Below are 15216 nucleotides of genomic sequence, written 5' to 3'. Positions count from 1 at the left end.
TATAGGAGACATATATGGCCGATAATTCCATAAGCTACATATATGGCCATATATGGACACCGCCATATATGGATACAACCACATCTGGCCATATATGCTTCCATAAATGGTCATCCAAAACCATATATGGCTTTATAAAAACATATGGAATTTTGATATGGCCATATATGTCCAGAAATTACTTTTTTATAAGGGATTCCATCTTAATCTGGGCCGTCCCGGCAGTCGTCGTCCTTCTGGTTGCCCCATCCATATCCTTTTAATCAGACTGTTAACATCTATTCTATATACGTGTCCCAGCCATTGTAATCTTCTGCTCTTTACCATTGCTAAAATATCGGGGTCATTATTAAGTTCTCTTAATTCTTGGTTCTTCCTTATCCGCCATTCACCATTGTTATTAATAGGTCTAAACACTCTACGTAAGATTTTATTTTCAAAAAATATAGTTATACCTACTGAAAGAAATTAAAATCTAAAAAAGCTACTGATTTTGATAATAATATCACAATTAATTACTCAAAAAGGAACTTTTAACTAGTATATAGAAGAATATATTAAATCAATGAGAAAAGAAAATTAAATGCAAACTTGTTGTAAATACAGAGACACTAGTTTCTCCGACTCAACTCCCGATTATGCAGAGGATAGAATTAACAACACAAGTCAATGTTTTTAAACTGTAACTCAACGTTTTTGAAACTGCAGGGTCTTTTAGGGAGGGTAGTAGGATGTAAACAAACCATAAATCACTTTCTCCAGCCGTACTCAGGCCCTCTCAAGGTCATATATATATCCACCCCTCTTACGCCAACCGTTTACTATACAATGCTCAAATAGCAGACAAAATTGTGCAACGAAACAAGAAAGTAGAGTCAAAAAGAGATATTTCTTTGTTCAAAAACATAAAACTGTTACAAATTATTTTCAAAGAAATTAATTCATGGTAGTTTGTGTCTTGCAAATATCTATATATTTAATACGCTAGGCATATTTTTGTCATAACTGTTTTGGAGTGGTGGTGCTACCGATCACCATGTCCAAGGTGTCGTTAGAAAGGTCTTAGCATGTAGTTTTGCCATCAAACAAAAAGACTTTGAAATTCCATTAGGACTGCCCCAGTGGCCTTCAAAGTTCCCATGTTATTCTTAGGGAGAAAATGTCTGTTTACATTTGAACAGATGAATACTCTGAAATTCACACTAATGTTTGAAACAGCTGGTTATACTAAAATTTTGCACAAAATAAAAACATAACCAATAAAATGTTCGACATAATGGAGACTCTAAGACGTTGACCAGGACGGCCAATAGGAGGAGGCTTCAAAATACTTGAAGTAATGTTAGATAATTAGTATAGAATAAATTATTTCAAGATGGTGTTTTAAATGAGTTTTGTTTTGAGAACAATGTTTTGATAATCACAATAGTAAAAACATCAGGAATAATAAATATTTAAAATAACATATGATTGTTAAAGAATGCAAATAGAAAATATATAACAGATTCTTCCGCACTGAGGAAGTGTTCAAGGCGTGTATCGTGTCGGTCGTTTGATCTGTCTTGATGAATGTCGTCGTGAAGGTGTTGGTCGATAATAAACAGATGTACTTGTGTCTGGTTGATGACTGGTTGATGCATGACTTGTGGATGAATGACTGGTAGGCGAATAACTGGTAGTGTTGAAGGGAGGAAAAAATGTCAAGTCTGCATTTTCAATGTTTTCACTAAATTCCTCCTTTTTGGCGGAAGACTTTTTCCAGCTAGTTTTTTCTGACACATGTATCTTCTGTGGATGATTTCGATCCTTTTCTGATTTCTTCTTACTTAGGTTGATTTGCAAGTGTCGTATCCATGTTCGACCCAAAAGAGGACTGTATCCGTCAGGAACAACAATTAACTGTTCGATGGTTGATGTCCCATTGCTTTTCACGTGTACTGAAGCAATGCCCAGTGGAGAAAGTAGCTCCCCTGTGTATGAGCGAAATTTGACAGATGTTGGTGTTATAGTGTCCATTGAAATGTTTAAACGCTTTAAGTCTCCTCTAGGAAGTAGAGTGTGGGCGCAACCTGAATCAACTTCGAACTTTTGGGGCCGGTCATTAATAAGAACTGTTGTTATAAACTTATCAGTGTCTGGAAGGTGTATGTCATGAATGTTTCCAATTTGACCTATGCCATAAATATCATCAACGTCTGACTCCATGGACTGGTTATCATTATCTTGATTTAAGTGTTTGATTGATTTCGAACCACTTTGTTTATACAGTAGGGACTTGATACATACCTTCGAAATGTGGCCCTTTTTGTTACAGGCATTACAGCGGACTCGAGATCTCTGCAGTCTGCATTGATGTGACGTATGATTGTTCTTTGCGCTGATAATGTCCTTTTAGTGTAGCAGAAGAAATTGAGATGTTGCGACTGCTGTCGGAAGAACGACTGCTGCTCTTGTCTGACGATCGATGCCTTTTCGAATGTACTGCCACCTTGTTGACGCCTTTCCCCCCCCCCCCCCCCCCAATACGCACACACTCCTTTCCTAAGGAGTGTGTGCGTCGACACCACATCCACTCCAGGGATAGAAGAGTTTGTGTTAATTTAGATTGGTTGATTAGTTATTAATCGATTGATTGGTTATTAATAGATTGATTGGTTTGATTTTTAAGGCATTTTTTTGTGATTTTCCACCTATCAGAATGATCAAATTGCGTTGGAAACTCAGTTTTTATGGGTTAAAGACTGTTGATTCACAAATTATTGGGATTTAATAGCTTTATAACCTTTTAATTGAGTTGAAGATTTCAAATTTAACATTAGATAATGTAAATTGTATGTTAAAAATAATATTTACGTATTTTATAGCAAAAATAAACTAATACAAAACTTTAAATGCAAATATCTCAATAACTACTAGTGATACAGAGATGGGATTTTCACTGAATTAAAGCTAATTTTTCCCCACATTTTACTAACCTAATTAAATTCATTGGGTCTTTAAGGGTTATTTAGTAATCGACCACCCAAGTTACTAAGCGTTGCGTTCTGTAAACGGCAGGCGATGGTCACGGTAGGCTTAAAATGTGAGAAGTATTTCAAAGGCTATAAATAATTTTCTATTGTATTTGTGGTCAAACAAGCTATGTAAGCCTAGATTTATTAGTAAGGTACCCAAAAGTAAACATTTGAACTCTACATTTATGGTTAAATGACCAAAAAATACGTACAATTAGCATTCAAACTACTCAGGTTTATGCTTTTTTACAAAGTTTAAATGCTTTAATTCTTGTTTTTACCATAATATTGTTTCAATAACATTTTTTATACAGTTCAATACTTCAAAACCATACATTTATACTGAAAACACTTGTAAAAGATTCATATTTCAAACGACTACAACTCGAGGTTCAAGAGTCTATGTATGGTAAACTGTATGGTGTTTGTACTTTACTAATAAACCATTACCCTAAAAAGTGTTTATGATATTAGCCATACATATTAGAGTATGGCAATAGATCTACAGCAGCGCGGTGGCTTGAGTCGTGACCTTGCGTAATTGCTTTGTCAGCGCATTCTATCGATGTTTTGGATACACCGACAAAAAGAATAGTCCACTACCTGCTATGATGTACACTTTTTGTTCAAATGAAACTTTTAGTAATTAGTTTAATACAGAGCCTGTGAAGGATGTATGGATTAACAGGAAGAGTTTTCTCCAGCTAAAGACCTCTCCTGATCTAGACAAATGCTACGATTGTTATTTAACTTTTGATAGGATTTAGTTATGTTTTTTACTTTTTTAAGCCAATTTTGAACTAACCAAAGGTTAATGAAGTACCTTTGAGACTCATTATAGCCTAAAACAGTAAATATTACGTTAATATACACTTTAAAAGTCTACAATCTGTGACTTAAAATTGTCCAACTCGGAGCAAAATAGCTAACTTTAGACTGATAAGGCTTAAAAAGTAAACATTTTTAATGGCTGAAATATATGTATTACTGTTGAATGTATAGCAATAAACATAATTATGTAGTTTATTTAATCTTAATCCTTCCAATAGCTTTATATTTCAGCAAATAAAATGGTGCTTCCATCATGAGTTTCACAGACGATAAATGTCATATTATTGCAAATTATATTGTGTTTTATGATTTTTTATGGGATTTTAACATCAAATTAGTTAAACTATACTAGTAAATGATTGGAAAACCACATTTGGAGAGCTTATAACTGTACAGTTTAGCAAAAAACTGGAAAAAATGTATTGTGACGAAGACAGTTCAAAAAACACTACAGACTTATTCATTTATTTATTCCTCTATAAAAGTAAATTATGACTTTATTTTGTATATTTCACTGCTTAAGCACCTATTTCATGGTATGTATTGAAGTCTAAGTAATTTAAATGTAGAGTTTATCATAAATTCATGTATTTACAGTGGTTGCCACTCTGCAAGTAAAACTATTCAAAACGTAAGAGTCAGGCGCCTTAAATTAAGAAAAAACATAGCTGAACCTAGAAATAATTAGAACACATACAAAACCATTGTTGTTCGATAGTGAAAGGTATTGTGAATAACATATCAAAAGTCTCCAAAAATATCTTTGGTGGAACACCACCATTTTTCCAAAATGGCGGCCAAATCCAGTAGTTTTTTTGCTTTTTATTGAAATTCTGACTTTCCAGTCAATATTGATGAAAAGTCGTAAATACATTTAATGTTCCTCCTGAAATTACCTTTAAAATGATACTAAATACATGTGCCAACAACCAAAAGCAAACCCCGTAGAAATAATAAAATATTTCAAATAATAATATTTTTTATAAATTAATGTAATAGTCCAAGTAAACTAAAAAAAAAAAAACAGACTCAGGGATCGTATAAAAAATTGCAAGAGAACTTTTTATGGTTTTATTTGTAGTGTTAGGTATGCAGAGTAACATACTAAAAGTTGCCAAAAATCAGTCCTCGGGAAACCCCTGAAATAGTTATTAAAAATGGTGGTTTTTCCCAACATCGGAATCATTTTGAAAAAAAAGGCCACATGCTTTATGGCAAATTTGTCGAGATATTAAGTTAGGACCACCACCAATATTTATTGGGTGGTCAGTACTTCATTTCGATAGTGAACACGTTTTTGGCCGCCATCTTAGATCCGACATATTGGATATAAAAATTTTTTTATGTAATTATAGTGTTGTGACACATCATTATGAACTAGATTTCCACGCTGATTTCAATGCTGAAATCCGTTTTTAAATACGTTTTTTTTTCTTAAAATATATTATAACGAAAACTCTCTACTATACACTACTTATAATTTGAATACTTGTTATTATTATTATTAACTTACACTACTTATTATCAGGGACGTTTCGTACTTTGAATAGGTATGTGTTTAGATTATTTTTCTCAGATTCTTATTGATGCTTGCAGTTCGTTCTAGCCTTTAAATATTCAATAATATAAGAGCTTTTATTTTAGCCATTGATAGTTAAAGGCATGCTAGTTAGAGACGAGGTACAAACCCCAACACAATATTAAATTTACCTTTTTTTAAATCAGTTTTTATTAAAGATTTATATCTCGGGTTGTTAATATGTCTCCAAGTTCGTTCTAGTATCAAAGTACTCAGTAAAATGTTTGGCTTTAATTTTATTGATCATTAAATGACACCTGACAAATTTAAAACGAATTATGTAGGCCTACCTTCAATTAACCTTAAAAATTATTATTTTTTAATTTGTCTTTAGTTAAAGACATATATATCCCCAATTCCAAATAATTTCCAATAAGGAATTCATAGCTAAAATAAAAGTCAATACTTTAACGAATAGCTACAGTATGAGGAGTTTTTCCCGTTTTCACTCTGCACACCCAACACTACAAAATAAAACCATAAAACGTTTTGTTACAATTTTTTAAGGCCATATCCTATATTTATGAAAATATAATTTTCAAATTACACAGTTACAGTTATTTATAAGAATGCACTAAATTTGATTAAATACATAAATTTACATTTTGTATTAAAAAAAGTACACATACAATTTTTTTATCATCGCCCATCTTTTGGCATCCACACTTACTGCCACAACCAGAATGACGTTTTCAGTGGATAATATAGAAGGTAGTGCTGGTGGCATGTGTGTCTCATAAAGGGTGGATGTACCACCAGTCAAACACCACACCCAATCTGTTGGATATGCTGGTGAACTATTTCCACGCCATACTTAAACCTGATGGTACAACTTTAGGCTGTGGTAGTTTAAAAAGTGTTTTTAAATTGTCAAAGTACGAAACGTCTATAAGAAATGTATGGGGAGAGTTTTCGTTTTTATATATCTTTATATAGAAAAAAGGCTATTAAAACCCGGATTTCAGCATTGAAATCAGCGTGGAAATCTAGTTCATAATGATGTGTCTTAACACTTTAATTACATTAAAAACATTTATATCCAATATAGCAGATCCAAAGATGGCGGCCCATAAAACACCCCTTATCAAAATTAAGTACCGACCATCCAATAAATATCGGCGGTGGTCCTAAGTCAATATCTTGAAAAATGTGCAATAAAACCATGTGGTATCTTTTTTGAAAAACTTTTCCAATATTGGAAAAGCTGCCATTTTTTAAATTAATTTAGGGGTTACCCAAGGACTGATTTTTACCAACTTTTAGTATGCTAATCTGCATACTCAAAAATAAAAATAAAACCATAAAAAGTTTTCTTGAAATTTTGTATACGATCCCTGAGTCTGTTTCTTTAGTTTGCTTGGACTATTACATTAATTTATATAAAAATATTATTATTTGAAATATTTTATTTTTTCTACGGGTTTATTTTTGGTTGTAGGTACATGTATTTGGTATCATTTTAAAGGTCATTTCAGAAGGAACATTAAATGTATTTACGACTTTTCACCAATATTGACTGGAAAGTCAGAATTTCAATAAAAACCAAAAAACTACTGGATTTGGCCGCCATTTTGGAAAATTATTTCTAGGTCAAACCATATATTCAGGGGCCGACTTTTTAGTCTTTTTAACAAATTTAATAAACATTTAATGATGAATTAGACTGTAGAATATAATAAAATTACTGTTAAAGGCTTAGTATCAAGGAAATAAGCTCATGAAACCACTAAAATTGGGGTTAAAGCCCATAAATCCAGTATAAATCACTAAAAAATCACTAAAATCACAAAAAAAAAATAAAAAACCAATAAATCGATTAATAATTAATCAACCAATCTAAATTAACAAATGAACCAAACTCTTCTATCCCTGGAGTGGATGTGGTGTCGACGCACACACTCCTTAGGACGTTGCTGTAAGACGGTTGTGACTGCTGCGAAAAACTCGTCTATGGCATTGGAATTCAGCTTTGAAGCTTCAATCGCTAAAGCTTGTGTTACAGCAGAGTCAAAAGTTAGATCCTTCTGTTGAAGAAGGTTCTCCCTTACGGAAGAATCCCTAATTCCTCTTATGAATTGTGCCCTGAGGAATAGGTCAGAAACAGCGTTACAAGTAGAACAGTCAACATTACAAGTCGAAATTTGCTTTTTGAGGGACATGACATAGCTGGAAATTGACTCCTCAGACTTTTGTACCCGAGAAAAGAATTTGTTTTGTTCGACAATTTCGTTTTGAGCAGGAAAATGATTTGTCATTAGGGCAGTAAGCTCTTCGTACTTCAGCTCATTTACCTTCTTTGGCAACGATAAGGTAGACAACAAGTCGTAGCCAGAAGAGCCTAGACTGTTAATAAATATCTGGGCACAGAGATCTTTGTCTGAGAAAACGTTTTTCAACTTTAAGTAGTTTTCAAATCTCTCTTTGTATTGAGAAAACGTGTCTTGTGTACAGTCAAACTGGTCAAAATTTGAAATCAGTGTTAAATTCTTTGATGGTTGTGAATCAAACATACCTTGAAGAGCCGTTGTAAGTGTTTGTAGAAATAGTTGAAATTGTTCCTGGTCCATCTTGCCGTTTTCCTCGACGCCACTTCAAAATACTTGAAGTAATATTAGATAATTAGTATAGAATAAATTATTTCAAGATGGTGTTATAAATGAGTCTTGTTTTGAGAACAATGTTTTGATAATCACAATAGTAAAAACATCAGGAATAATAAATATTTAAAATAACATATGATTGTTAAAGAATGCAAATAGAAAATATATAACAGAGGCCAACAAACTTGAACTGGTAGACGTGAACGAAATACAAATAATACTATTGTCTTTGGTATACAGCAAGCACGCTTCTGTGTTGGGTTTAAGTGTACTCTCCAACAGCCACCTGAAGATTTCACATTCAATTTAGGACTGTTGGATAATCGCTGCATAAGCTGTTGATTTAGGAAGACAATGAGGCGGGTAGGACTACATCAGAAACAGAAGAGAGGAGATATTAGATGAGTGGAAAATGCGTTGGGAGCAGAGTTTTTTATGTTAACGTTTGAAAGGTAAATGTTCGGATATATACCTAACATCAGAAAGAGACTGGAACAAGATTGGGAGATGGGCCATTATGAAACGCAGTTTGTCACAATGACATGGACAATTTCTAGGTGAATTTGTGAAGATTTCACCTGGTGTAAGAGGAAGTATGTAGATGTGGAGAAATAAAAACCACGAGTCACGTATTTATAAATTGTTCACTTCATGAGGCAAATAGGAGAGAACAGAGAACAGGAATAAGTCTTGGATAGAATAGGTCTAGAGATGAGAAAATAAAACTTAATGAGTGACAAGAAAACAATTGAGACATTTAGAAAAGTAGCTAGGGAAATAGGAAAAACCAGGGATACATATATAGGTGTTAAAATTTAAAAAAAGAAACAAACAAAAACTAAGAAAGAAATGGAATGAAAACTTGCCCATGAAGGGGAGAGGAAAGGTTAGAGCGCATCTCAATGATCCCTATCGCTCAGGGCGGTATGGAGAAGGGAGTCATGATATTCGGCTATGAGTAAGGCTATTTGTAGAAAACACTATTTACAATAAATGTTGATTATATCGATCTTTTATGTACATCTTGAGTATTTCCATAATCTTTGAGTCGAATATTTTAAAGTCATCAGAAATTATGACTGTTATTCATTTTAAAATAACGCCTGTAATACTTAGCAATTGCTCGAATTCGAGCAACAGGTACACTAGTTTTATTTAATCTTAGAAATAAATATGCTTTTTAGATAAAAGTCATTTTACTGTTGTAAAACTTTCCTAAAATTTTAAAACATCATTTAACCTCTTTGTTGACTTGCCTGCTGATGCCGCACCAGACGATCAGAAGTGTTATTGTTACTGAATGACAAAAACGATAATAGGGATATAAAAGAACAAGATACAGATCCGTACAATATATTAGATATTTCTTTATATTCCTATTATATTTGATATTTCTTCTTTTTTTAGGTATGTAAAATACTAAAATATATTTTTAACCAGGCAAGGAATAAACATCTTTGGATAAATAGTCTTTCTTTTGACATTGTTTTCTTTGCACTGTTGCATCACAGTTGTTGTCGTCAGTAGATGGCTGGCTCTGGCTAGTGGTAGTGCGGCATTGCTCTGCTGTGTCTTTATTCTTAAACGAACATACTCAATATTTAATTCTCATTTAAACATTTTAATTCCTCTGCGATAATAGATATGATATAAGAGTGTTTCATTGAAAATAAATAATTTTTTTTGCCGGAACCCGATCTTGGCCAGAACAAATCTCTGACCCCAGAGACCCGGCTTTTTGGACCTTCCGCTGTCTTGACCCGACATGAAAAATACAGGGACCCGCAGACCCCTATCTGATATACAGTGAGTGTGTCGTCGTTGTACAGGCCGAGGCACAGTTACGAGCCACCATGCAACAGCCATGAATGATGATAACTCTTAGTGCTTGTTGGGTCTGATATACAGTGACTTTTTTGTGATTATAGGCTCGTGAGGAGCAAGCTCGTGATGAGCAGCAGCAATGGCAACAATTACAGGCTGAGGCACAGTTACAAGCTACCATGCAACAGTCAATGGACTCCAGTGACGATGATGATTACTCTTAATTCTCATTAATAAATCTCCTTGTAAATAAATTTCTTGAAAAAAAATAGTTTTTTCATGTAATTTCATACCCACACTTATTTTCAAAATGTTGAACTGAACCTATTATTTTTACAGTTCAGTAAAAACTTTGACTACGGTATTATAGTACAAAGTATCCAATAGTCAATGGTAAAACCCTTTGATCTACGGTCTGTCAACCAAAAAATGTAAATCAATCAATACAAATAAATAGTATCAGCAATCTGACACATATACTTTCTCACATTAGCTTGCCAACAAACTTTTTCATTTTCAAGCGATGGGAGTAGGCCTATAACTCGAAACGAGGGTAAATCACAAAAGCTGCAATAACTTTTGGACCATATTTTTTGCAGCAATGGGAGTTGTACTATTTTGTTTGGAATCACAAGGGTCATAACACTAAATTTTAATTAAAATTAATGTAGCTGGTTATCTAAAAATCAGATTTTTTTGTTATTTTATGACTAATACTAGCTGGCCCGACAGACGTCGTCCTGTCCTATTGTGGTTTTATGTCACATGCTTGTTCATTTTCAAGATGAGCTCTTTCGCGTGGCTCAATCACGTCCTGGTTGAAGTTCGTTCGCTACGCTCACTCACCTTTAGGTTGGAGCTCGTTCGCTGCGCTCACTTGCCTTCAGGTTAGCTCGTTCGCTACGCTAACTCGCCTCCAGGTTGAAGTTCGTTCGCTACGCTCACTCACCTTTTGGTTGCAAATTAGCTGTTCTCATAAATGAAAAATAAATATAGTGCTGCACCCTGTTGGTAAACCTATTAACTTTTTAATGCTATTGAACATCACAGAATCAAATTGTTTAGTTGCACCAGCTGTTAAGATTCTTTAATTCCATTTAAATATGAGTACTCAAAAGGTTAACATGGGAAACTCCAGAGCCACTGGGGCGGAGCCTGATCTGACGGATCTGCACCAAACTTCACACAAACCATCCTTGAATAATACTTAATAATGCCTGAAAGTTTCATTACAATCTGTCGAGCGGTTTTGGAGTCCATAAAGGACAAACATACAAATATACAAACATACAAATATACAAACATACATTGGATTATATATATATATATAGATAATGGTTTAATTACCTTCAGTCTCCAGTTCAAAGTAAGTCGATTGCGGCCTAGGTTTCAGCACGACGTTGTGCTATCATCAGGCTTCCAGTCGAAAATGTTCAGTCCATTGGACGTCGTTTAGTAAAAACTATGTACAGTTCACAAGACACAAACACATACACATTTAACGATCGGTATTTACAAGGGAAGAACGAGTACATTTTGTCAAATCACCGGCCGCGACGAGTGACATCCAAGCCACAACTAGCTAGAGATAATTCTTGTGGTCTACCTGACCTTTGTACTTTGTATTGTCTTGATCCTTGGCTAATAGGATGCGTCAGTGTCGCTTGGGTCTCGATTATTTTGTTGAAAATTAAATTGGAGCTGTGGTGGATTTGATCGTTCACTAAGTTGGCAGCATCTTGTTTTAATGACTTGTAGATGTAAAACTCTTCTAATGTTTCTAATAAAAAGCCTTTTTTGCAATAGCTGAGAATGGGAACATTTTCGTCCAATTTCCCCGCTCTATGGTCGTTTTCGATTATGTGTTGGGCGAATGTAGATTTTTGTTGGATAAGTCGGGGGTTTGGTTTGTGTTCTTTCAACCGGGTTGTAAATGACCGACCTGTTTGGCCGATGTAGTATTGTTCACATTCACCACATTTTAGCTTATATACACCAGTTTTTTCCAGTTTCCCATTGTCATTGGAGGGTTGTCTTATGGTTAGAAGGCGTTCTAATTTATTGGAGGTTCTAGGAGCGGGTAATAAATTGTATGGTTTTAATTCTTTGTTCAATAGGTTGTATAATCGGTGGCCATATTCGATTGGAATGTACTTAAGTGTCTGTTGGTTCGAGTTTAGATTTTTGTTTATGTTTTTATTACGATGTTTTTTAACCAATCTATCAACCATTCTATTTTCATATCCTTTGGAGGCTGCAATATACTTTATGGTGTCTAATTCTTTTTCATAGTTTGTAGGTGATAATGGCACATTCAAGAGGCGGTGAACCATGCTATTATAAGCCGCTGTTTTGTGGCTTTGGGGATGGTATGAGGAAGCGTGTATCGTCTGAGAGGTTGTGGTAGGCTTTCTGAAAATGTCGAACTCAAAACTGTTATTATTTTTCTTGATATTGAGGTCGAGGAAGTTAATTTGGTTGTTACTTTCTATTTCTAATGTAAACTGTAATTTCGGGGCTATGTTGTTAATACACAACACATAATCGAAAACGACCATAGAGCGGGGAAATTGGACGAAAATGTTACCATTCTCAGCTATTGCAAAAAAGGCTTTTTATGAGATACATTAGAAGAGTTTCACATCTACAAGTCTTTAAAACAAGATGCTGACAACTTAGTGAACGATCAAATCCACCACAGCTCCAATTTAATTTTCAACAAAATAATCGAGACTCAAGCGACACTGACGCATCCTATTAGCCAAGGATCAAGACAATACAAAGTACAAAGGTCAGGTAGACCACAAGAATTATCTCTAGCTAGTTGTGGCTTGGATGTCACTCGTCGCGGCCGGTGATTTGACAAAATGTACTCGTTCTCCCCTTGTAAATACCGATCGTTAAATGTATATGTGTTTGTGTCTTGCGAACTGTACATAGTTTTTACTAAACAACGTCCAATGGACTGAACATTTTCGACTGGAAGCCTGATGATAGCACAACATCGTGCTGAAACCTAGGTCGCAATCGACTTACTTTGAACGAACTGGAGACTGAAGGTAATTAAACCATTATATTAGTTATAAACCAGTTCAGGGGCAATTCCACATCTTATGATGTCAAAACTATTATTTTATGAGTTTTTAATGGGGAAATCACAAAATTAAAATAACTGTTGGACCCCAATTGTTACAGAAATTTTGTTTGGAGTTAAAAAGTACTATAAGATACTAAATTGTAATCAAAATCGTTCAGGTGGTTTTAAAAAAGTTAAATTTTTCTGTTGGGCTATTTTATGCTTTTTAATGGGAAAATCACCATTGAAAATTTAAATTTACAAATAAAGAAAGCGGTCCCTGGAGATACCATAAATTAGTACCCACATACCAAATTTCATCAAAATTGGACCTCAGGTATCATCTGTGATATCCACAGATTCAGACACACACACACACCACTTTGAAAACCACATTCACCCACGACTGTTTTTTAATTTAGCCTTTTCAATTCAGTTCTTAGAATTGAAAAAAACTTACTTTACTGCATTGTTTTTTACTTTCTCCCCCTATACGTAGTATATGGAGAAAGAATTGTTTTTGTCAAAATTTTCGAGTTTGAGTTTTGAGTGGATAATAATATCCGTTTTGGGTCCCTCGGAACCCAAAAAGGTGGTTTTCGAAGTGATGTCTGTGTGTCTGTGTGTGTGTCTGTGTGGATGTGTACAAAGCTACAGACCACACCTGTTGTCCGATTTTGATGAAATTTGGTATGTAGGTACTAGTCTATGGCATCTCCAGGTGTTTTTTCATTTTTTTTCAAAATTTTGATTTTTGATGGTATTTTTCCCATAAAAACCCATAATGTAACGGAAAAATAGGATTTTCTTGAAAACGGCCCAAACGATTTTGATAAAAATTTAGTATGTTATAGTCAGTGCTCGATTAGTGGGGAAATGCGGCGGAACGGAGTTCCGGTACCTCTCTGTGGGAAAGATAAAAATATTGTCATAGATAGGTACTAATCACATTAAATAGGTTACAGTTCCGGTATCTCATTTTTTACAAATCGAGCACTGGTTATAGTAAGTTATGGTAAGTTTGTTTAATTGATTTCTGAACAAAATGGTAAAAAATCTCATCTCCGTAAAAATTACGGTTCCAAAATAATCGTAACTTATGTTATTTTCCCATAAAATTTCATAAAATATCAAAAAATCAGATTTTATAAAAAAGCCGGTTTCAATTATAATTAGTATGTTAGGGTCCTATAAATTTTGAATTGTATAAGTCCCGTTTCTGTAAAATTTACGATTCAAAAGTTATCGTAACTTATCTAATTTTCCCAATAAAAAGCTCCATAGGCTAAAACAAAAAAATCGGATTTTAGAAAAAAACCCATTTTGATTAAAATTAAAGTTGATTGACAGCTGATGTGAATTTATAAAGTTGATAAACATTTTGCTCTTCAATTTTCAGTGATTATTAGTGAATAATTTTTAAATTAGCTTTTAAACAGTGTTTCAAAAAGATCTTTAAGAAGACAGGTTTTCTACAAATAAGTATTTTATACATTATACCTCTATAACATTAATAATTCTCACAAATGAAACTCATCCAACCTCAAATATTCATTTTATTTGTTTTCAAAATAATTATATTGGTTTATTTTTATTTAAAATTATTTTATCAGCTGAACCAACCTTCTTCATGCAAAGACTAGAGCTCATGTTTACCTTATAATAACTATTTTTTTTTCTTTGAATGGGAAATCTTTTATAAAATGTCACAATCAACCTCATCAGGTGTATCAAATTCCATCCCCACGAACAGAGATCCCAGATATTTCAGACCCACATACACATCTCATGACTCGTCGATAGACTCTGTACTTACGCAAACCAGAAATCTATACAATACTCATTCTTCATGTGAAAGTCAAAAAGGATTTATCTGTAATATCTGTGTAAATGCCCTAAAAACCGAGAAAGGTTTAAAGCTTCACAAAATCCACTGTTTAAGAAGAACAGAGGCCACCAAATTAACACCGATAACTAATTTGCCCCCTAACAATAAATCATCAAATACAAATTTCAACATTCCATGTAGTCAAACAGAACGGTTAACTCCTGGTATAGGTAAAAATTTGGACCTTGATGAATTTTCAAATCTAATTACAAATCTGAAGAAAAACGTTCCCATATTGAAGCGTATCCCGAAAGGAGCAAGACCAATCGCAGCAGACAAATTATCACGTCGTATTACAATGTGCATCAACACTAACTCACAATCTGCTTGGTTAAGCCTTATGTTGTTTTCATACGAGTGCTTAAGAATACATACCAGAAACACAAAACACAAAATCATTAACA

General features: G+C 33.9%; 1 protein-coding gene across 3 annotated transcripts in view; it reads left to right on the top strand.

The window, feature by feature from the left end:
• LOC128983201 (protein Dr1) overlaps positions 1 to 10111 on the top strand; it is a 50630-nt gene extending 40519 nt beyond the window's left edge. For all 3 annotated transcript variants that reach the window (XM_054402398.1, XM_054402399.1, XM_054402400.1), the window contains one exon: positions 9953 to 10111. In XM_054402398.1, the coding sequence (XP_054258373.1) occupies positions 9953 to 10072 (120 nt within the window). In that variant the 3' untranslated portion in view covers positions 10073 to 10111. The remainder of the gene's footprint in view (positions 1 to 9952) is intronic.
• Positions 10112 to 15216: the final 5105 nt, after the last annotated feature.

The sequence above is a fragment of the Macrosteles quadrilineatus genome, unplaced genomic scaffold (genome assembly GCF_028750875.1).
Source record: "Macrosteles quadrilineatus isolate MER2022 unplaced genomic scaffold, UCM_ALF_1.0 Scaffold_1__1_contigs__length_201487025, whole genome shotgun sequence".
NCBI lineage: Eukaryota > Metazoa > Arthropoda > Insecta > Hemiptera > Cicadellidae > Macrosteles > Macrosteles quadrilineatus.
Note: the sequence above shows the minus strand (reverse complement) of the source record. Positions and strands in the feature narration are given on the sequence as shown.